Below are 25,002 nucleotides of genomic sequence, written 5' to 3'. Positions count from 1 at the left end.
GCACACCCAGTTAAATTTTAAACCAAATAATTGTTCAATATTGCAAACATAGGGTGACATTTTTACATGAGCAAATTAACCATAACGTTTTAAATAAACGGGAAGTTGCAAATAGCTTATTAGCAGCCTGAACTTGTGCTTTGCAGTGGGGGCTATTGAGTGAACAATTCTGTGATGGTTCCAGTCCACAAAGATGAAATTACATTGGATCGGAATGGATATGATAAGTAAATTAATTTAAAAGTGCAAAATTTATGTACCATTTGCAGATTGCCCCTTTTAAGTTATTAACGCTTACCTTTTGAGGACAGCAAAACCCTGGTATTTTCAAAGGCTGCATTAAAACAATGTCCATGGTTTAATCTTTAACCATACTGTTTAGGTGTAATGGGTAGTTGTAGTTTTTTTTTAGGGGTTACGAACTGCTCTTATTACAATACATTCCAATGCTTAAATGAATTTCTATGACACATGTGCACTGATCACAGTACATTACCCAACCATGCCTTTATTTGAGGCATGGTTGTTTGGTTATGGTAGATATTCCTTTCAAAGTGAGTTACTTAAAAGGGACAGTGTAACGCTTCCTTCCGTGCATGTTCATCTTCCCCACACTTCCCACACCTACTAATGTATTAAAGAGATGCAGCGGGATCTTTTTCAAATCTCACGATTTGGACACGAAGTACCTTTTGTATGGTTCATACATGCATTATATACCATCTGGTGTCATGTCCTAGTGGATAAAGCAAGTCAATACTTACATCTCAACATTTCATGCCTGTGGCCTACACGTTTCTTCCTTCCATTTTGTGGTCGCGCTCTGAAGGTACACTGGGTTTCCCACGTGCTTAGAAATTTTTGATAACAGCGAGAATAAATTGATCAAAGGAATGCAACATAAGTTAGAATGCATCCGCTATTAAAGTTATAGTACACCTATAGGATACAGATTTTGGATAATTAAATACTTATCCAAAACGTACCACCCCGTGGGCCTGAAGGCAAAAAGTAAATAAGTTATATAATTTATGTGTGGGGCTTTAGTTGAGATTGTTCTTTAGAGTCAAGTGTGTATATATATGTCAAGGCCTCAATTGTTCCTTGATTAGCACCTTAAATTCTCACTGTCGATAATTCTGTTATAATTTCTAATTGTAAATGTATCCACTTTCAAAAAAAAATTTTTTTCACCTTTATTTATCCAGGTAGGCAAGTTGAGAACAAGTTCTCATTTACAATTGCGACCTGGCCAAGATAAAGCAAAGCAGTTCGACACATACAACAACACAGAGTTACACATGGAGTAAAACAAACATACAGTCAATAATACAGTAGAAAAATAAGTCTATATACAATGTGAGCAAATGAGGTAGATAAGGGAGGTAAAGGCAAAAAAAAAGCCATGGTGGCGAAGTAAATATAATATAGCTAGTAAAACACACGAATGGTAGATTTGCAATGGAAGAATGTGCAAAGTAGAGATATAAATAATGGGGTGCAAAGGAGCAAAATAAATACAGTTGGGGGAGAGGTAGTTGTTTGGGCTAAATTATAGATGGGCTGGTTACAGGTGCAGTAATCTGTGAGCTGCTCTGACAGCTGGTGCTTAAAGCTAGTGAGGGAGATAAGTGTTTCCAGTTTCAGAGATTTTTGTAGTTCTTTCCAGTCATTGGCAGCAGAGAACTGGAAGGAGAGGCGGCCAAAGGAAGAATTGGTTTTGGGGGTGACCAGAGAGATATACCTGCTGGAGCGCGTGCTACAGGTGGGTGCTGCTATGGTGACCAGCGAGCTGAGATAAGGGGGGACTTAAACTAGCAGGGTCTTGTAGATGACCTGGAGCCAGTGGGTTTGGCGACGAGTATGAGGCGAGGGCCAGCCAACGAGAGCGTACAGGTCGCAGTGGTGGGTAGTATATGGGGCTTTGGTGACAAAACGGATGGCACTGTGATAGACTGCATCCAATTTATTGAGTAGGGTATTGGAGGCTATTTTGTAAATGACATCGCCGAAGTCGAGGATCGGTAGGATGGTCAGTTTTACAAGGGTATGTTTGGCAGCATGAGTGAGGGATGCTTTGTTGCGAAATAGGAAGCCAATTCTAGATTTAACTTTGGATTGGAGATGTTTGATGTGAGTCTGGAAGGAGAGTTTACAGTCTAACCAGACACCTAGGTATTTGTAGTTGTCCACATATTCTAAGTCAGAACCGTCCAGAGTAGTGATGTTGGACGGGCAGGCAGCGATCGGTTGAAGAGCATGCATTTAGTTTTACTTGTATTTAAGAGCAATTGGAGGCCACGGAAGGAGAGTTGTATGGCATTGAAGCTCGTCTGGAGGGTTGTTAACACAGTGTCCAAAGAAGGGCCAGAAGTATACAGAATGGTGTCGTCTGCGTAGAGGTGGATCAGAGACTCACCAACAGCAAGAGCGACATCATTGATGTATACAGAGAAGAGAGTCGGTCCAAGAATTGAACCCTGTGGCACCCCCATAGACTGCCAGAAGCCCGGACAGCAGGCCCTCAGATTTGACACACTGAACTCTATCAGAGAAGTAGTTGGTGAACCAGGCGAGGCAATCATTTGAGAAACCAAGGCTGTTGAGTCTGCAGTGATTGACAGAGTCGAAAGCCTTGGCCAAGTCAATGAATGCGGCTGCACAGTATTGTTTCTTATCGATGGCGGTTAAGATATCGTTTAGGACCTTGAGCGTGGCTGAGGTGCACCCATGATCAGCTCTGAAACCACATTGCATAGCGGAGAAGGTATGGTGGGATTCGAAATGGTCGGTAATCTGTTTGTTGACTTGGCTTTCGAAGACCTTAGAAATGCAGGGTAGGATAGATATAGGTCTGTAGCAGTTTGGATCAAGAGTGTCCCCCCCTTTGAAGAGGGGGATGACCGCAGCTGCTTTCCAATCTTTGGGAATCTCAGACGACACGAAAGAGAGGTTGAACAGGCTAGTAATAGGGGTTGCAACAATTTCGGCAGATCATTTTAGAAAGAAAGGGTCCAGATTGTCTAGCCTGGCTGATTTTTAGGGGTCCAGATTTTGCAGCTCTTTCAGAACATCAGCTGACTGGATTTGGGAGAAGGAGAAATGGGGAAGGCTTGGGCGAGTTGCTGTGGGGGGGTTCAGTGCTGTTGACCGGGGTAGGGGTAGCCAGGTGGAAAGCATGGCCAGCCGTAGAAAAATGCTTATTGAAATTCTCAATTATAGTGGATTTATCGGTGGTGACAGTGTTTCCTATCCTCAGTGCAGTGGGCAGCTGGGAGGAGGTGTTCTTATTCTCCATGGACTTTACAGTGTCCCAGAACTTTTTTGCGTTTGTGTTGCAGGAAGCAAATTTCTGCATGAAAAAGCTAGCCTTGGCTTTTCTAACTGCCTGTGTATATTGGTTTCTAGCTTCCCTGAAAAGTTGCATATCACGGGGGCTGTTCGATGCTAATGCAAGAAACGTAATATATGCAAAGCATTGAATATTTGAATTCATGCACTTCTAAATAACTTTTAACTTTGCCCCAAAAGAATTGAACTAAAGGGCACTCCCACATCATATTAAGGAATGTGCCTACCTGATTTAGGGGACACTGAACAGTTGGGGCCAATTTCATCGTAAAAGTTTTTCCTTGGTGTTAAATACAGTCTGCGAACAAATGTAACATTTATAAATTAATAGTTCGGATTACGGGATACCAAGGTAATATTTTTTCCATATTCTGTTCCAGTTAAAGGGTTGTTCCGATTCAATTAGATCTGTGGACATACAGATTAGATCTGTGGACATCTTTTTTTAATGGCTAGCTCATAAACTTTCCAAAAGTTTATATATTTTTGAGATCAGTTCTTTCGGGAGCCCAGAGTTTATTTATAAAACCCATAATTGGATGGTTCGGTAGTTTGGTTTCCCAAGGAACTCCATAAGCCAGCATAGCTGACCTAAGTTGTAAATATAGAAAAAAGGAGTTGCCTGGTAATGTACATGTATCTTTCATATCTTGGAATGTTCTCAAACCATTACTGTCCATGATATCTGTAAGTGTACGGATTCCACATTTGGACCATTGAGGGGATGCAAAAGGCCACCCTCCAAATCGCAAGGCATTATTGTGAAATATTGGGAGCATGGCCATGCCATTTTGATTCCGAGTTAAAATGTTTTTCAATTTTGCGGCAAATAGAAATTGTGTAAGCAATAGTGGGACCAAAGCGTAGTTTACATTGTTTAAGTTATATAGGAGACAGCATATTTCTCTATACTAAGAAAAATCATGTCTAAACCAATTTAGGATGGGGTGAAATGCTCGTGCCTGGAAATACAAGTTTGGTACGGATAGTCCTCCTACTTCTTTCCTTCTGTAAACTACAGAAATTCAGCTGTGGCAATATATTCATTTTGACAATAGATAATATGCCGGTTAAAGAAACTGGGATATTATTCTATCTACTGAGGTTAATTTAGAATGTTCTGTTAAAGTTGATTTCTTTTGGTACTTTTTATACCTTTTTTCTCCCCAATTTCATGATATCCAATTGGTAGTTAGTCTTGTCCCATCGCTGCAACTCCCGTACGGACTCTGGAGAGGTGAAGGTCGAGATCCATGCGTCCTCCGAAACATGACTCTGCCAAGCCGCACTGCTTCTTGAAACACTGCTCGCTTAACCCGGAAGCCAGCCGCACGAATGTGTCAGAGGGAACGCCATACATCTGGAGACCAAAGTTAGCATGCAAGCTCCCGGCCCGCCACGAGTCGCTGGAGCGCGATGGGACAAGGACATCCCGGTCAGCCAAACCCTCCTCTAACCCGGACGACACAGGACCAATTGTGCGCCGCCTCATGCGACACAGCCTGGGATCGAACCCGTGTCTGTAGTGAAACCTCTAGACCGCTGCACCACTCGGGAGGCTCCCTGTCAAAGTTTCTGCCAATGGTTTTATCTAAGGAAGGAAATATATATGGGTCTTTCTATAAATATTGGGGCCAATGTGTGACATTGGGATCAACATTTCTAAATGGTTTGAAACTAAAATAACTATTTTCATGCAGTTCCACGTGTGTACTTGCAAATTGGACCATAACTCCACCTATACAGCCTAGGACTATACATCCTTTTAGCATAGTTCATACAGACATTGACAAGTCAAATTCAAGGACTTTCAGAGACCTTTTCAAGCACTTAATTGTAATTCAAGGACCTCAATGTTATATAATTGTACATATAGGGCCTAATACACCCCCCACTTTAAGAGTATATATATATACACTGCTCAAAAAAATAAAAGGAACACTTAAACAACACAATGTAACTCCAAGTCAATCACACTTCTGTGAAATCAAACTGTCCACTTAGGAAGCAACACTGATTGACAATAAATTTCACATGCTGTTGTGCAAATGGAATAGACAAAAGGTGGAAATTATAGGCAATTAGCAAGACACCCCCAAAAAAGGAGTGATTCTGCAGGTGGTGACCACAGACAACTTCTCAGTTCCTATGCTTCCTGGCTGATGTTTTGGTCACTTTTGAATGCTGGCGGTGCTCTCACTCTAGTGGTAGCATGAGACGGAGTCTACAACCCACACAAGTGGCTCAGTTAGTGCAGTTCATCCAGGATGGCACATCAATGCGAGCTGTGGCAAAAAGGTTTGCTGTGTCTGTCAGCGTAGTGTCCAGAGCATGGAGGCGCTACCAGGAGACAGGCCAGTACATCAGGAGACGTGGAGGAGGCCGTAGGAGGGCAACAACCCAGCAGCAGGACCGCTACCTCCGCCTTTGTGCAAGGAGGTGCACTGCCAGAGCCCTGCAAAATGACCTCCAGCAGGCCACAAATGTGCATATGTCAGCATATGGTCTCACAAGGGGTCTGAGGATCTCATCTCGGTACCTAATGGCAGTCAGGCTACCTCTGGCGAGCACATGGAGTGCGGCCCCACAAAGAAATGCCACCCCACACCATGACTGACCCACCGCCAAACCGGTCATGCTGGAGGATGTTGCAGGCAGCAGAACATTCTCCACGGCGTCTCCAGACTCTGTCAGGTCTGTCACATGTGCTCATGTGCTCAGTGTGAACCTGCTTTCATCTGTGAAGAGCACAGGGCGCCAGTGGCGAATTTGCCAATCTTGGTGTTCTCTGGCAAATGCCAAACGTCCTGCACGGTGCTGGGCTGTAAGCACAACCCCCACCTGTGGACGTCGGGCCCTCATACCACCCTCATGGAGTCTGTTTCTGACCGTTTGAGCAGACACATGCACATTTGTGGCCTGCTGGAGGTCATTTTGCAGGGCTCTGGCAGTGCACCTCCTTGCACAAAGGCGGAGGTAGCGGTCCTGCTGCTGGGTTGTTGCCCTCCTATGGCCTCCTCCACGTCTCCTGATGTACTGGCCTGTCTCCTGGTAGCGCCTCCATGCTCTGGACACTACGCTGACAGACACAGCAAACCTTTTTGCCACAGCTCGCATTGATGTGCCATCCTGGATGAACTGCACTACCTGAGCCACTTGTGTGGGTTGTAGACTCCGTCTCATGCTACCACTAGAGTGAGAGCACCGCCAGCATTCAAAAGTGACCAAAACATCAGCCAGGAAGCATAGGAACTGAGAAGTTGTCTGTGGTCACCACCTGCAGAATCACTCCTTTTTTGGGGGTGTCTTGCTAATTGCCTATAATTTCCACCTTTTGTCTATTCCATTTGCACAACAGCATGTGAAATGTATTGTCAATCAGTGTTGCTTCCTAAGTGGACAGTTTGATTTCATAGAAGTGTGATTGACTTGGAGTTACATTGTGTTGTTTAAGTGTTCCCTTTATTTTTTTGAGCAGTGTATTTTTTAGGCCTTGCCAATGTATGGACATTTAAACAGTGGTAGTCGGTAAGTTAAGGGAGGATGATAATTTTGAGCATGGCCTTATTTATTTTACAGCATATTGGATGACCGTTATTAATATTCCATTCAGTGTAACATCAATAGGTTTAGGCTACTACATGATACTCACATTTTCCCTGCAGCTTCATGCGGTTGCTACAACCTAGCCTATAAATGAAAGTTTACAACGTAGGTGCACACGTCGAATGTTGAATAATCAAGGTGACAGATAGTGACATTCAATACCTGCATCTTGCTGATCTAGGGTGTAATCATTAGTCCAACAGTTGCAAATTAGAGTTTTTTTGGGACAAATTCAGGTATGTTTTTCCCCGTTTTTGTTCAGTTTGCTTCCGTTTAAGAAACGTTTTTAACAGTCGGTGGAATGAATACACCCCTGATCACTGGCAAGCACAGTTCAATTTCATAGCAGCCACATAAAACAACATGATCACTTTGGTCGTTGTGTATAATTCCTTCTTGCAACTATCTACGCGCTCTCCTAGTCACCTTTTCTTTTCGCTTGATGACTTCTGTGCACAACTAATCAGCTGTCTGTGACCAGGCAAAAAAACTTTCCAAGCCAAACTTTCATACACTATATACAGTTGAAGTCGGACTTTTACATACACTTAGGTTGGAGTCATTAAAACTCGTTTTTCAACCACCACACAAATTTCTTGTTAACAAACTCGTTTTGGCAAGTCTGTTAGGAAATCTACTTTGTGCACGACAAGTAATTTTTCCAACAATTGTTTACAGACAGATTATTTCACTTAATCACAATTCTAGTGGGTCAGAAGTTTACATACACTAAGTTGACTGTGCCTTTAAACAGCTTGAAAAATTCCAGAAAATTGTCATGGCTTTAGAAGCTTCCGATAGGCTAATTGACATAATTTGCGTCAATTGGAGGTGTACCTGTGGATGTATTTCAAGGTCTACCTTCAAACTCAGTGCCTCTTTGCTTGACATCATGGGAAAATCAGAAGAAATCAGCCAAGACCTCAGAAAAGAAATTGTAGACCTCCACAAGTCTGTTTCATCCTGGGAGCAATTTCCAAACGCCTGAAGGTACCACGTTCATCTGTACAAACAATAGTACGCAAGTATAAACACCATGGGACCAGGCAGCCGTCATACCGCTCAGGAAGGAGACGCGTTCTGTCTCCTAGAGATGAACGTACTTTGGTGCGAAAAGTGCAAATCAATCCCAGAACAACAGCAAAGGACCTTGTGAAGATGCTGGAGGAAACCGGTACAAAAGTCTCAATTTCCACAGTAAAACAAGCCCTGTATTGACATAACCTGAAAGGCCGCTCATCAAGGAAGAAGCCACTGCTCCAAAACCGCCATAAAAAAGCCAGACTACGGTTTGCAACTGCACATGGGGACAAAGATCGTACTTTTTGGAGAAATGTCCTCTGGTCTGATGAAACAAAAATAGAACTGTTTGGCCATAATGACCATTTATATTTGGAGGAAAAAGGTGGAGGCCGAAGAACACCATTCCAACCGTGAAGCACGGGGGTGGCAGCATCATGTTGTGGGGGTGATTTCCTGCAGGAGGGACTGGGGCACTTCACAAAATAATGGCATCATGAGGTAGGAAAATGATGTGGATATATTGAAGCAACATCTCAAGACATCAGTCAGGAAGTTAAAGCTTGGTCGCAAATGGGTCTTCCAAATGGACAATGACCCCAAGCATACTTCCAAAGTTGTGGTAAAATGGCTTAAGGACGAAGTCAAGGTATTGAAGTGGCCATCACAAAGCCCTGACCTATAGAAAATTTGTGGTCAGAACTGAAAAGGCGTGTGCGAGCAAGGATGCCTACAAACCTGACTCAGTTACACCAGCTCTGTCAGGAGGACTGGGCCAAAATTCACACAACTTATTGTGGGGAGCTTGTGGAAGGCTACCTGACACATTTGACCCAAGGCTACCAAATACTAATTGAGTGTATGTAAACTTCTGGCCCACTGGGAATGTGATGAAAGAAATAAAAGCTGAAATAAATCATTCTCTCTACTATTATTCTGACATTTCACATTCTTAAAATAAAGTGGTGATCCTAAGACAGGGAATTTTGCTAGGATTAAATGTCAGGAATTGTGAAACTGAGTTTAAATGTATTTGGCTAAGGTGTATGTAAACTTCCGACTTCAACTGTGTATATATCTATCACACGCGTATGAGTACACCCCTTGAAATGAGTGGATTTGGCTGTTTCAGCCACACCTGTTACTGAAAAGGGTATAAAGTCAAGCACACGGCCATGCAATCTCCATAGACAAACATTTTCAGTTAAGGGGCCTTACGAAAGAGCTCAGTGACTTTCAATGTGGCACTGTCATAGGATGCCACCTTTCCCAGCAAGTCAGTTCAGCAAATTTCTACCCTGCTAGAGCTGCCCCAGTCAACTGTAAGTGCTGTTATTGTGAAGTGGAAAGGTATAGGGTCAACAACCGCTCAGCCGGGAAGTGGTAGGCCACACGAGCTAAAAGAATGGGACTGCTGAGTCCTGAAGCATGTAGTGCATAAAAATTGTCTGTCCTTGGTTGTAACACTCACTACAGAGTTTCAAACCTCTGGAAGCAACGTCAGGACAAGAACTGTTCGTCGGGAGCTTCATGAAATGTGGTTTCATGGTCGATCAGCTGCACGCGAGCCTAAGATCACCATGTGCAATGCCATGCGTTGGCTGGTGTGGCGTAAAGCTTGCTGCCATTGGACTCTGGAGCAGTGGAAATGCATCCATCTGGCAGTCCAACGGACTGGGTTTGCCGGATATTGGAGAAAGCTACCTGCCCGAATGCATAGTGCCAACTGTACAGTTTGGAGTAGGAATAATGGTCTGGGGCTGTGTTTCATGGTTTGGGCTAGGCCCTTAGTTCCACTGAAGGGAAATCTTAACGCTACAGCATACAATGACATTCTAGACGATCCTGTGCTTCCAACTTTGTGGCAACAGTTTGGGGAAGGCCCTTTCCTGTTTCAGCGTGACAATGCTCCCTTGCAGAAAGCGAGGTCCATAAAGAAATGGTTTGACAAGATCGGTGTGGAAGAACTTGACTGGCCTGCACAGAACCCTGACCTCAACCCCGTCGAATAGCTTTGGGATTAATTGGAACGCCGACTGCGAGCCAGGCCTAATCGCCCAACATCACCTCACTAATGCTCTTGTGGTTAAATGGAACCAAGTCCCTGCAGCAATGTTCCAACATCTAGTCGAAAGCCTTCCTAGAAGAGTGGAGGCTGTATGCTTGGGTTCATTATCCTGTTGGAACGTAAGTCTTTGCCCTAGTCCAAGGTCGTTTGCACTCTGAAGCAGGTTCTCATCAAGGATTTGCCTGTATTTGGCTCCATTCCTTGTTCCCATTACTAGTCTCCACAGCATCTTTTGCCTTAATGATCTCTGTCTTTCACGTGCCTGTTCTTTCACGTGCCTGCACACTTTGGTCGGAGGGACAGCTGTAGGCAAAGTCTGCGTAGTTCCATATTTCTCAATGGTGGAGACCACTGTGCTCTTGGAAACTTTCAACACTCTCAATTGTTTTATACCCTTCCACAGATATATTCCTCATCACAATTCTATCTCTGAGATCTACGGACAGTTCCTTGTACTTCATGGTATAGTTTCTGCTCTGACATGCACTGTCAACTGTGGGACCTGACATAGACGGGTGTTTCTTGTCCAAACAATTTGAATTGGCCACAGGTAGACTCCAATCAAGTTGTAGTGACATCTCAAGGATGATCAAAGGAAATTGGAAGCACCTGAGCTTAATTTTGTGTCATATAAAAGCGGTGTGAATACTTATGTGAATGAAATTTCTGGATTTCATCTTCAATACATTTGCAAATATGTCTAAATATGTTTACTTTATCCATCTATAGGGTTGTGTGTGAAAAATAAATAAAATCTATTTAATCCATTTTGAATTTGGGCTGTAACACAACAAAATGTGGAATAAGTCAAGGGGTATGACTTCTTTCTGAAGGCACTGTAGTATTTTAATCATGTTAATGAAATTGGAGCCAATTCCCATATGTTCTAAGAAAGACCAGAGATATGAACATTCTAGTATATCAAAAGCTTTTTCTGCATTGAGTGATAATAGCGCCCAAGAAGCTGTTGTTTCTGATGAAGCATCTAAGATATGTAATAGTCGGAGGTTATCCAAGGATAAACACTTTCTATCGAACCCGCTTTGATCCGTGTGGACCAATTTGGGGAAGTAAATCTCGAGACGGGACGACAACAGTTTAATATCTGTGTTTATCAAAGATAACGGGCGATAGTGAGAACTGGGTGCCATCCTTTTTTTTTAAACTTATTTTTAAAGTGAAATTACTGCTGTATTCACATCTCTCCCAAATGAACCTTTGTGAATGGCTGTATTAATAATTTTGAGCAACAGTGGACCTAATTGATTCCAACATTTTAAATAGACCGTAGGAGGAATACTGTCCCATCCAGGTGATTTGCCTTTATTCATGCTATCCAATGCTCTTTTGAGTTCGAGAGAGGTGGGTTCCTCTGTTGAGAAGAGTTTAATTATTTTAGAAAAACACTTAGTATTGCTTGGTATGGATATACAATCAGAGGTTTACAGTTATTTGTAGAAGGAGAATCTTTGATTAATTTGGGTTGTGATAGTAATTCCCCTGTTTCAGTAGTTGCTATATCAGCTAATTGATCATTACTGCATAGCTTGTTGGCCAGTAAACGACTGGGACGATTACCGTGGAAGTAATGGTTGAGTCTTACTGGATGGATGGTAAATTCTGCTCTCTATCATATCAATAAATTAAGTTCTGTCTTGACTTTGGAAAGAGTAAAAGCTACCTGGTCTGAAAAGTGTTTGTTGAGAACGCTCCAACACGGTTAACATTTCCAAATCTATGTAGAACTTTTAAAATCTAGACACATCACTTCACATGACCCAGCCCGCATCCACCTATGTTTTTTGTGGCTAATTTTACGTATATCTCCTAGGTATCAAGACTAAGGTGGTGGATGTGACCAAGAAGGACCAGGTGGAAGCGCTGGCCAAGGAGTTTGACCACGTAGATGTGCTGTTCAATGTTGTCGGGTATTTTTTGTGCTTTCTCCTGTTCCTTTTTCACTTGTATCTTATTTATATATTTTGAGGGATTGATTCAATTATATCGATGACACACTGAATTAATAAAAGTCAGATCAGATGTATTGCACCATCACACACCATTTTCCAAAAGGTGCCCCCTGTACCGAAGTAGCTAGGGCACTGGCTACATTTTATTTTGTGTAAACCAGGTAAATTATTTGTCTTCACATTTTCCCCCTCCACGTAGGGAACCTGCACAATTTCAACAGGTCACATTTCACACTTTTTAAGACCACTGCAAATACAATTTAAAGGGTTACTTCGGGATTTTGGAAATGAAGCCCATTCTGCTTACATAGTCAGATTAACTCATGGATACCATTTTAATGTCTCTGCATTCAGTATGAAGGAAGTTGGAGGACGTTTTGTGAGCCAATGACTGGAAGTCTACAGTATCTACTAGCATGCTAGCAGTTATCATAGACTTACAGGCATTGTGCTAATGCTAGTTATCAAGCTGACTGGAGACACCGCCATTTTGGTTCATCCATGATTGACCACTACCCATCACCCCTCCCAGGTTTGTCCATCACGGCTCCATCCTGGACTGCGAGGAGGCGGACTGGGACTTCACCATGAACGTCAACGTCCGCAGCATGTACCTCATGAGCAGGGCTTTCCTGCCCAAGGTGAGCAATCACCCCGCCGCTTTACTCCACCGACCTCTGACCCCAGAATTAAGGAACACACAGTCCTCACCATATGAATTTCAACTGTGAAGCTACAGTGCCTTCAGAAAGTATTCATACCCCTTGACTGATTCTACATTTTGTTGTTACAGCCTGAATTCAAAAACAGTCCTGTATTTTAGCATCTGCTTCATCTGACCACTTTTTTGTATACCGAGTCACTTGTGCTTCCTGCTTTAATTTTTGCTTGTAAGCAGGAATCAGGGGGATAGAGTTGTGGTCGGATTTAGCAAATGGAGGGCGAGGGAGAGCTTTGTACGTGTCTCTGTGTCTCAGCTATTCATTTTCTTTATCAATATCTTTTCTTTTTTTTTAATCTACAAACAATTCCACTTTGACATTATGGGGTATTGTGGTGTAGATCAGTTACCCAGTCTAATACATTTTAAATTCAGGCTGTAACACAACAAAATGTGGAAAAAGAAAAGGGGTGTGAATACTTTCTGAAGGCACTGTACATTTATTTTATTTTACGCCAGCATTTTGAATTTGAGATTAAATTATGAATATGGGGTGACAGTACAGAATGTAACTTTTTTTAAGGTATTGTAATTTCTATCCGTTTTACCATTTAGAAGTAAAGGCACTATGTATGAAGTGTGTGTGTGTGTGTCCCCCCCCCCCCCCCCCGAAGAAATCACAAGTATTTGGGCAACTTCACTTATAGTATGTCAAGTAATCTAAAGTATTGTAGTTGGTCCTTATGGTGGATGTGTGGATCCCTTGCACGCAATGACAGCATCAAGTTTGTGACTCTAGGGCCTCCCGAGTGGCGCAGTGGTCTAAGGCACTGCATCGCTGTGCCACTAGAGATCCTAGTTTGAGTCCAGGCTCTGTCGCAAACAGCCGCGACCGGCAGACCCATGGGGCGGTGCACAATTGGCCCAGCGTTGTACGGGTTAGGGGAGGGTTTGGCTGGCAGGGATGTTCTTGTGTCATTGTTCTCTAGCAACTCCTGTGGCGTGCCGGGCAAAACGCACGCTGACATGTTCACCAGGTGTATGGTGTTTCCTCCGACACATTGGTGCGGCTGGCTTCCTGGTCAAGTGTCGCCCCATGGCTTTCGACCTTCACCTCTCCCGAGTCCGTATGGGAGTTGCAGCGATGGGACAAGACTTTAACTACCAATTTGGATACCACGAAATTGAAATAATAATAATACAAAAAAGTTGACACTGGGCACAACTGGCTTTAAGACAGCGCAATTTTGACCACCTTATATGAGCTCATTTGCGACGTTAACTGTCAACACTCCAAACATATACTCATTATAGGAGCTTATGCTATTTAAACTAGTATCAATCCACAATGGACTAGGATGAGAATATTCTGTGCACCCAGCTGAATTAGAGTTGATGACGACGCAAAGACCGCCAATAACCTACAGAACTTGAGACAACGGCACGCAGCATTAAACGTAACACCACCAAATAATTAATTAATCAAAACCCAGCCCTTTAATGCATCCACCAGCTACTGCGCCCATAATTCTGGTTGTGAAAATAAATATTTCTGACACCCTGAACCTATACCAACCTATAGCCTACTGCCAGCACTGAGATTATCATTCTCCTAACCTACTATGTTAATTCTCTGGATTATTCTCATCCTAGTCCATTGTGAATTAATCCTACAGTTTATTAAATAGCACAGACTAGTAATGAGTTTAAAAAAATTACATCCAGTGTTTGCTCAATATTTTTGAAGTGTTGACAGTCAACATTTTTGTAATGGGCTTCAGCGATTCCTTTACGCATTGTACTTGTAGTCAAATGCAATTTACTGGAGCTTTAGTATTTGTTATGTATGTGTGAGGCACATTCTGAAAAAACAAGATATAGCCTAGGCCTACCGTTGATATGGGGTTATGGGAGAGAAATTGATGAATAGCCTATGTTTGGAGGAGCGTGTCTTTGGTAATCGAACAAGAGACGCTCTTTGGATATGGGGATGGATACAAGCCAAATTAAACACACACACAGTAGCCTATCCATAAATGTTTCTCGACGTTCTACCCTTGTCTGTGAATTTTGACTAATATAAAAGCATGCCGGCAAAAGCGCCACGAGTAGATCATTGAAAACTATTTATGGATAGGCTATTTGTGCATAGCCAGGATAAGAAACACACCAGACACATTGCTGCTGTCGTGTCTTTGCTATCATTAAATTGAAGACTTATAGTTTTTATCAAAGATTCCTGTAATTAGGGATTACGCGATCAACTGAGTTGTAACGTAACTAATTAACTATGAATTCGAGGGCACCAGGGAAAGTAGTCAGATTACAAAGTTATAATTTCCCAATATAACCTTTCAGATATTTTCATATCTGATCAATAGTCTTCTAATTAATGATTTATTTACTTTACCTCACGTTAGTCTCATTCCAAACGTCGTAAATTGTTGATTATCTGCACGAATCCAGTCTTGACTATGAGTCATCCATACATCAATTGTCTTAAATCATTTATTTATTACTAACTAATTAATTCACAGAAATAAACAAACAAACTTAACAATGGTTACATGAAATGGGAGAGATATGCCCTAGTGGGCTGAACCGGCATGGCGGCATGTTAGACAAAGGGGAGAATTGGGGGTCGACTCAGAAGTCACTAGAGTTCATAATTATAACAATTGACATGCTAATCCTTTACACATGAACGCTCACTCATTCGGGAACAATTGCAATCAATATATATATATTTACGCTCGGTGTGTCGTCTTGATCGTTGGAGAGAAGTTAGTTTTGTTGGAGAGTCGTCGGTCTCTGTCCTGGTTATTGTGGATAGTTCAGAGTGACATTCGTTATAGAATGGATGTTTCCGCGGTTGTCTTTCTTCGCGTTCAATGATACCGAATTCCTAGCTGCAGACTAGTAGTCAATATCAAAGACTTGTTCTTATTCGTCTAAGAGTTTAAAATCACGTGGTATGGTTAAAGATTCAGCAATGGTACTTAACCTTCGTTCTCCTAATCTGGAGAAAACATAGTCTAATGGTAATTTCTCAGTTGGCTTTTATTCAGATAGCAGGAAGGGGCTGTCCTTGGATGTCTGACCCAACTGGCTCAGGGGCGGGTCCTCGGGTTTAGTTCAAATCAAAAAGGGATTTGTATTTTTCTTCATTAAAAAGTCCAAAATCATATTACACAATTATACAAACAGTATCATACTCACTCATTCATTTTATACAACAAACAGATGTAACCTCATATCTGAGGTTATTATATAAACAGCGGTATGGTAATGTAGTCCCACAGTCTCTCATGAGTTTCCCACATGGGGACAAACGGACCGGTTCATAGCTGGAATCTCCACCGAGCTTTTATACTTTTGCAGGAATATGAAATATGTTCGTACCTCAAGTTCTGTGAGGTGGAAGAGAATTCCTTTGTCCTGAAAGTTTACCCTCTCTCTTAATACTGTTTGGCCATGAGGAGATTCTCAGGAATTTACGACGTCTCTCTGTGATCACAGCATGGGTTGAAGGAGGAAAGGGAGAGGGGGATGGGGTTTGCAATACCCAAGCAGGCAACGTCATGACACTGCTGAACCAGCTTTTTTGTTATAGTAGGGCAAGGGTTTTTTAATTAAACGAAACGGAAAATATGTTTGTTACAGGAAAATAACTTAAATGTTTCTAAATACGAGTCATCGAATTTACAGAAGCGATTAAGGGTTAAGTGCCTTGCTCAAGGGCACAGACAGATTTTTCACCTAGTCGACTCTATGCTACCTGCCAGGTTCTGGATACAATTATGTCATAGCCTACATACTGTAGATAAAAAGGAGATGTCTGCTCACTGTTTTGCTGCTGCCAAACATAACCTTTTAATAAAGCTTTTGTGAGTAAGATTTATTTCAAAGCGGTCTCACGAGCCAAACCCTTTATCGATTGTTTTGACTACTTGACGAATGCATTGGGCATGACCGTGTAGGGGCGTTCCTTTGTAGTTACTGCAGCAGATATTGTAGTGAAAACCTGTCCAAGATGTGTATAGCGTAGTGTCTTTTTAGTAAGTTATCTACTATGTAGACTTAATAATTAAACATTTTGATATATACAGATGAATTGTCTTTTAAATTCGATCACTTACTTGGATAATGCTGTCCTGTTGATCAACAATTTTTTTCTCAACTCAGATGTTGGCCAAGAAGTCTGGGAATATCATTAACATGGCGTCTGTGGCCTCCAGTATAAAAGGTAAGGATGCGATTTTTTTTTCTTCGTAATACTGAACCAAAATATAAATGCAACACATTTGTGCACAACATTTGAGAGGAGATTTTTGTGCATATGGAATGTTTCTGGGACCTTTTATTTCAGCTCATGAAACATGGGACCAACACATGTTGTGTTTATATTTTTGTTCAATGTGTACAGGGTTGGGTAGGTTACTTTCTAAATGTAATCTGTTACAGTTGCTTGTTACTTGTCCAAAATTGTAATTAGTAACGTAACTTTTGGATTACCCAAACTCAGTAACGTATTCTGATTACATTCTGTTACTTTTAGAGTTCTTTCCCCTTAAGAGGCATTAGAAGAAGACAAAAATGTATGTTACCAATTGAATGGTATCTATTGCAGGACAAACCAATGTTAAAGTTTACATAGCTGGCCATATATGGATGTACAATTTTACTTTATGGGTTGGTTATGTAGGCTTCTTCTAACCCATCGCTTTCTACTACATATAACAATACGATTAAATTATATCTTTACATTAATAACCAAAGTCTATCAAAATTCCAATAAATGTTATACCCCTTGATCTTCAAGAATAGGACTTGGAAATATGGAAGTGTAGATTAGTCAAATTGTTTTACCTGAGCATAACTACTCTGTTTATGATTTGGTTGTCATGGAGGACTGAATGGGCTCATTGATTCAAATTGAAAAATAAATGCTGCGCTCATGTAATGGCATGCTTTGAGCACTACTGAAAGGTGCTATTTACACTGGGAAAATAAATGCCATATGTTTATATATATTTAAAGATATATTTAAAATATCTTCATAATATGATGTTGTTTAAAGGGCAAATCCACAGATGAAACAGTAACAAAACGGTCGCCCCGCCTCTGTTTTGGTAAAAAGCTGAGGGATGGGCCTGGAGAAATGTAACCACTCTCAGATTAATAGACAGCTATGGATGCAAGGACTGACCATCCATGATATCAAAATGATTGTTTTCACCATGTTATGAGGCTACACAGTGTGTGTTTACATTTACAAGGTTTACAAACATTGGAGAAAAACTAGCTTATATTTTGGGTTTTCATGGAGTGTGACAGTTGAACTAAGCTCATGAGGCATTTATAAGTTATATTCCTCAAGAATCAATGTGTGTGTGTGTATAAGCTACATCAATTTTTTGAGTAATATTAGTCCAAAAATGGATGTAGCAACTACAGATTGCCTCTTTTTAAGTCTATCAAAAGTGTGCGAGTTTGAGCATGTGTCCATTAGGCCTATGGATTTTTTTTTTTGCAGACCCACTTTTATTTCATAGGTTGGGATCCGCACTATGCAGCTGTTGCAAGAGCGCATTTTTCACTGGCTGTCCACTGGTTTAAAAAACAATGATTGATGTGCAGCTTGAACTTCTTGAATTCAACCATTATTGGGATCAAATACACATTTAGATTTGTGAGCAGCTATCCACAACAACCACAATTCATGAGGTGCAAATAGCTAAATGAGAGAGCAGCAGTGTGATTCATATCAATGCGCTATGTAGATCTCAATAAGAAGGGATATCCGTATCGCCGCAGACTACACCACTGCTGTCATCCTTAATTCCAAGCGTTTATTCAAATTGGATAGTCATTGGATGCCGACAGCAGTCGCACCATTGGAAGCCATAGCTTGGACTGTAGCCTACAAAAGCCTCTTTTCCCGCGATCCATCAAACTCATTTGGTGTCATCATAGTGGTCTCTGACTTGTGGTCAGACTCACTCAGGTGGAACAAACTTAAACTTGTGGCTTTTTTCAATGCTGATTTGAATGTCATTTAGAAAACAGAAGTGCCAAAGATTTTTTTCCCGCGAACATCCTTTCTGGATTTAGAAGTAATCCTCAAAGTAATCGTCTAGTTTTTCAAAATTATCTGTAATCTGATTACAATATTTTAGCTGGTAACGGGTTAGTTACTGTTTTTTGTAATCCCTTACATGTAATCTGTTACTCCCCAACCCTGAGTGTGTGTGTAATAGATATATACTGTATATATACTATATGTATGTATGTGTGTGTGTATATATATATATATATACTGTGTATATATATATATATATATATATATACATATATATATATATATATATATACACACACACACAGTATATATATACAGTATATATGTATATACACACACACACAGTATATATGTATATATGTGTGTGTATAGTATGGTAATTCATCATGAACATCCAATGAAATTGGAAATCCAATCCTCTGACTATGTATTTAGTCAAGCAAAACCTTTGTGGCTGCGTGTGTTCCCTCCATAGGTGTGGTGAATCGATGTGTGTACAGCACCTCCAAGGCTGCTGTCATTGGGCTCACCAAATCTATAGCAGCCGATTTTCTCGAGCAAGGCATTCGCTGTAACTGCGTATGTCCTGGTAAGCACTTCACCCTATATTCCTTATATAAAATCTGATTAATGTGCCTTTTTAATCATACCCTAGCATGACTCAGGAATGGCATGATCTGTGTTAGATTATAACACAAACACTGCTTACAGGCCCTGCTTACAGGAATGCTACACTGGACAGGGAACTTTTGTCAATCATGATACGCTCCCATTTATTTCAATGAAACCTGGGCATAAAGCCATGTGGCTCTGCGAGTGGCTCGCGCTGCTCATCTTAAAATTACGCTCTGGTTCTTTTTTCAAGAATTTGACATGCCGCTCACGCCAGAGACAAGTTCACAGTACAGAGATTTCGCACTGTGAAAAGTGTATTGTTTTTGTTTAATCATTGTGATGTACCATACACTGTATAAAGAATAGTGATTATGTACAAAATGTAAGTGTTTTCTCTGCTAAACAGGGACCGTGGACACCCCGTCTCTGAGGGGGAGAATCCAGGCTCAGCCTAATCCAGAACAGGTACTCTCTACCTTCCACAACTACTGTCATATTGTTTTAGTGTATAACAGGACAGCCTGTGCATTAATTGATAAATAAATAATCATTAACAGATTTCTGTCAGTGTTGCATGTACGAAGTACCAACGCTGACTAGATTCGATGGCTATTTTACGTGGCCCTTTTAACCCACAGTGGGAAACGCTCCATTGGAAAGATGCCAATAGTAAATATATTTATATGATATATGTCCTGCTTCATCTCTGCAGGCCCTAAAAGACTTCATGGCGAGACAGAAGACGGGACGAATGTGCACTGCCGAGGAGGTGGCACACCTCTGTGTCTACCTGGCCTCAGACGAGGTGAGCGCATTCATTGTCTGCAGAGCCCACAGCAACAACAACAAAAAGTATCTGAATGTTGGGTTAATGTTTTGTTTCTGTTACCGTGCGTTAGCATGCCACTGGGTGCTAAATGACAGCTGATGTAGCCGGGGTTTAGTTTAGTTACGTTCTTCAACAATTTATTTGAAACATCTGTTAAGCTAAGTTATGACGTTGTCGCCCTTATGACGTAGCATCCAAGTAAAGTGTAACTGTTTATTCCACCTCCCTCTAGTCTGCCTATGTCACTGGAACTGAGCATATCATTGATGGAGGATGGAGGCTCTGAAGAACCTACAGTACAGAGCACAAGGAAGCTCTGGAAAACTATCATGTCTTACTGTTAATTACAGTAATATAAATTTCAGTGGCCTATGCCTTATATGGTATGCCAAAAGCTTGACTTATTTTGAAATCATACAGAAGCTGCTGACATTTTTTACAGATTTTTCATGAAGTGTTTGATTATGTGGTGTACATTTAATATAGTCTCTTCAAAAATAATTGTTAAGAATAATGACTTCTGGTTTCCTTGTGTAGAATAATATACTGTAATCAACTAGTTTTACACACCTGTACATGTGATTTTGTGCTCATTGACACAATGATTACATATAGCTAATAAACGAAAAGCAATACTTGACTGTTATTTTTGTAACTCATTTAAAACATTTTGTAATGTGTTGTAACTGCTAGTTTGTGAAGCATAATCACTATTGTTAATAGTGTTTGGGTATTTGCAAGCAGTTGATTGGCTGAGTGAAACCAATCATGTGACAACCGCTATCCATCTGTGCCGTCACACTGTGTATAGCTTTAACGTTTTTTTTTCTGTGATCCTCTGTGTGTCAAAGTTACTCCAGCTTAGCGGCCTCCTGCTCCAGTTGTTCCAGGAGTCCTTTAGTCAAACTCACTTCATACTGCTGGCGACGTCGTAAGAATCCCCCCCCCCCCCCATAAAGGTCATAAATCATGCGCAATGGTCATAGAGTATGCAATGTAGGTCAAGTCACCAAAAGAGCAAATATTTAGTATGCATGGAAAGGGTACATCCTGATGGTCATTGTAAAGCAACGCATTTACTTCTCCATCCACATTACCTTGTTATGCATCCTCCACATGCACCGTTGATTTGATTTTTTTGGATCCCCGTTAGCCGACACCAATGGCGACATCTAGTCTTACTGGGGTCCGACAAATAACGAAAGACAATACAGACCAAAATACTTCAGCATAATGTACTTGATCTATCTCACTTGTTTACAATAGGAAAAGTGAATGGGAAAATAAGTTTCCTCACCTGTCTGTCTTATTTATTTTTTGTTACTCAATAACTTGAAAGACCTGATTGCTGGGGTAATTTTAAGATATCAGGCTTAAATCAATTGGACAAACTTTTCTGGCAAAGGTGTTTTAGGGACCGTCGTAAAAGTGCATTACCGGTGATTGCGTGTAAGCAAAGAAATATGTTATTTCTTTCCCATCCAGGAGGATTAGCCCTATATGAATATTACACACACTGCAAAGGACCTTCAGTCACTAAATGGCCCAACATTTTTATTGGTTACCTGTAACTACTGTGCTATATTTGACCCATATACAAGGATACTATTCAAAAGCTTCCTATCCATTGGAAATGTAAAAACCACAATATGAAGTCACTGACACCCCCCCCCCCCCCCCCCCCCACACACACACACATCATCCATGCTACATTCCTTAGAATTCCAGTTCACCACTTCCCTGATTTTATAAGCATATTTCTTGTGATAGGTCTACAGTGTCTTCGGAAAGTATTCAGACCCCTCGACTTTATCCACATTTTGTTAGGTTACAGCCTTATTCTAAAATTTACAAAATAGTTTTTTCCCTTCATCAATCTACACACAATACCCCATAATGACAAAGCAAAAACAGGTTGTTTTTTTTATTTCTGGAAATTTGGGGATGTTTTTCAGCGGCAGGGACTGGGAGACTAGTCAGGATCGAGGCAAAGATGAACTGAGCAAAGGACAGAGGGACCTTTGATGACAACCTGCTCCAGATCTCTCATGACCACAGACTGGGGCAAAGGTTCACCTAACAACAGGACAACGACCCTAAGCACACAGCCAAGACAACGCAGGAGTGGTTTCGGGACAAGTCTCTGAATCTTCTTGAGTGGCCCAGCCAGAGCCCGGACTTGAACCCGATCGAACATCTCTGGAGAGACCCGAAAATAGCTGTGCAGCAACGCTCCCCATCCAACCTGACAGAGCTTGAGAGGATCTGCAGAGAGGAATGGGAGAAACTCCCTAAATACAGGTGTGCCAAGCTTGTAGCATTATACAGAAGACTTGAGGCTGCCAAAGGTGCTTCAACAAAGTACTGAGTAAAGGGTCTGAATACTTATATCAATGTAATATTTTATTTTATACATTTGCATTTTTTTTTTATCCTTGTCATTATGGGGTATTGTGTAATAAAATGTTGAAAAAGGGAAGGGGTCTGAATACTTTCCGAATGCACTGTACACAGTGGTGACCCGTCATTCAGGGCAGAGTCCCACCTGTTTTGAGCCCCACATTTTTAGCAAAATAATAATACAATTAAAATATCTCAACTGTTTGGGGGGAGGCTTGTCTGTTTTGCATGTTATTTTGGCATTAATACATATCACATATCAGTTTTCAAACAATGTAAAAAACAATCATTCAGTTAATAATGCTGCATACACACATGGTCTCTTTTTTGTTTTCTCCAGTAAGGCAGCACCAAAATGCAGGTGTTTCAACATAGCTTAGTGCTTTTTGTGGTGGTGGGGCGAGCCAGCAGAAAATAGAAGCATTGCACCGTGATTGGCTCAGTATTTGGTATTTTATTAGGATCCCCATTTGCTGTTGCACTCTTCCTGGGGTCCATACAAAACATGAAACATAATACAGAATGGCATAATACAGAACAACAATAGACAAGGACAGAACTATATAAAAAAAAAATAAAGGCACACGTATCCTACATATCAATGCATCCACACAAACTATTTAGGTCAAATAGGGGAGAGGCGTTGTGCCGCGAGCTGTTACTTTATCTGTTTTTTGGAACCAGGTTTGCTGTTTATTTGAGCAATATGAGATGGAAGAAGGTTCCATGCAATATGGGCTCTATATAATACTGTACACTTTCTTGAATTTGTTCTGGATTTGGGGACTGACAAAAGTCCCCTGGTGGCATGTCTGGTGTTCTGTCACTCATTGGGACAGTACGTCATCACCAAGTTTAAGTCCTTTGTAAGGGTAGACATCCAAAATTTCAGCCCTTTGTGTCCTGCCATAGAGTTATATTACAAGTGCCCTTCCAAGAAGGCTCAAGGTCATTGGCCACAGATAAAATGACATCAAATGATGTTATATGTACAGTAGATTTGATTGGACTGATCATGTCAACATCTTACTTTCAAAGTCTTAGCTAGCAGTCATCATCATGAATCAAGTCGACAATCTACTGGCAAATTATTTTTATCCTTGTCATATGAAGAGAAATTATAAATAAAACGTATCAGTGCTCATCGGCCAGCAACAGAATTCAGAACATGGGCCGTCCTTACAGTGTACTCCCAGTACAACAAGTCAGAACTATAGGATACATAAAGGGGGCATATAAACATACAGTATGTTGAGATGTACAAACTATGCCATACGCGTACGACAAGTATTTTACTGTACTTTATATGATGATTTAAGAGAAACCTTGTTTGAAAAAATGCAACAACAAAAAACAGAACTCATTTTATTTCTAAAGCTTGGAAGGTGTGACAAGATAAGTTGTATAACTGAAATGTTTTTGTTTTGCTTTTCAATTGTAATTTCAGTAGGAATGCAATTGGGTATGTAGGTATGTGTGCAAATAAAAGTATGATACTTTTATTTGGATACAACAATACAACAGTGTCTTATTAGCCCATGTGGGCTGGCCATCATGAAGATGCATGACACTATAATAAAATAATTCGATCATATATTTCCTACCTAGGTTTTTTTTCTACCAATTCTACCATAGGTTTTATATCTTTACCCTCTTGTGATTTGTGTTCTATACATTTTTTGCCACTAGTTAGAGCCATTGACTACAGTACCGCTTACCCTGTCGACCTACTTGTACTGACAGCCAAACTGTTTCCTTGCTAAAAGTCTTCCCTTATCCCTATGACCTATGTACATTTCCATTCCGTCTGTGTCATTGTTTTGACGAAGGACATTGATGAATCCTGAAACGTTTTGCTTAAGTTTGTTTCATAAAAAATTGTTTTTAATGGTGAGCGAGCACTGCGCCTTTCCTTTTCCATTATGACACAAAAAATTGTTGCACCTTTACTCAAATCAAATCAAATGTTATTAGTCACATGCACCGAATACAATAGGTGTAGACCTTACAGTGAAATGCTTACTTACGAGCCCCTAACCGACAGTGCAGTTTCAAAAGGTACGGATAAGAATAAGAGAAAAGTAACAAGTAATTAAATTACTCGCTTTGGTTTTTTCGCCTTCCACTTCTTTCCACATTTTAAAACTAACATTTCATAGTTTAAGGTCACTATGACCACTCTGCAACATTACATTCCTTCACCCCAATTGCTGACTTGCCTCTGCATGAAGTAAACTGGGCAGCCTATATGGTTAGAAATTTGGTATTACACACCAAATGGTCCTGGAAGTGGTGTATGGTCTAACCCCAAATCTACCCCTAGACCCTATACCCTATAGATCTGAGTGGTTTTGACAAGCAATACTGCAATATTTCCAACTACTGTATTTGCTCGAGTAG

The 25,002-nt window shown here is 41.0% G+C and overlaps 1 protein-coding gene across 1 annotated transcript in view; it reads left to right on the top strand.

The window, feature by feature from the left end:
- Nucleotides 1-20,837, top strand: part of bdh2 (3-hydroxybutyrate dehydrogenase, type 2) — a 28,755-nt gene extending 7,918 nt beyond the window's left edge. Inside the window, exons 4-10 of the mRNA XM_071387470.1 lie at nucleotides 11,877-11,973; nucleotides 12,548-12,656; nucleotides 16,862-16,922; nucleotides 19,234-19,347; nucleotides 19,780-19,838; nucleotides 20,086-20,178; nucleotides 20,435-20,837. Of these exons, the coding sequence (XP_071243571.1) occupies nucleotides 11,877-11,973; nucleotides 12,548-12,656; nucleotides 16,862-16,922; nucleotides 19,234-19,347; nucleotides 19,780-19,838; nucleotides 20,086-20,178; nucleotides 20,435-20,488 (587 nt within the window). The 3' untranslated portion in view covers nucleotides 20,489-20,837. The remainder of the gene's footprint in view (nucleotides 1-11,876; nucleotides 11,974-12,547; nucleotides 12,657-16,861; nucleotides 16,923-19,233; nucleotides 19,348-19,779; nucleotides 19,839-20,085; nucleotides 20,179-20,434) is intronic.
- Nucleotides 20,838-25,002: the final 4,165 nt, after the last annotated feature.

The sequence above is a fragment of the Salvelinus alpinus genome, chromosome 2 (genome assembly GCF_045679555.1).
Source record: "Salvelinus alpinus chromosome 2, SLU_Salpinus.1, whole genome shotgun sequence".
Classification (NCBI taxonomy): Eukaryota; Metazoa; Chordata; class Actinopteri; order Salmoniformes; family Salmonidae; genus Salvelinus; species Salvelinus alpinus.
Note: the sequence above shows the minus strand (reverse complement) of the source record. Positions and strands in the feature narration are given on the sequence as shown.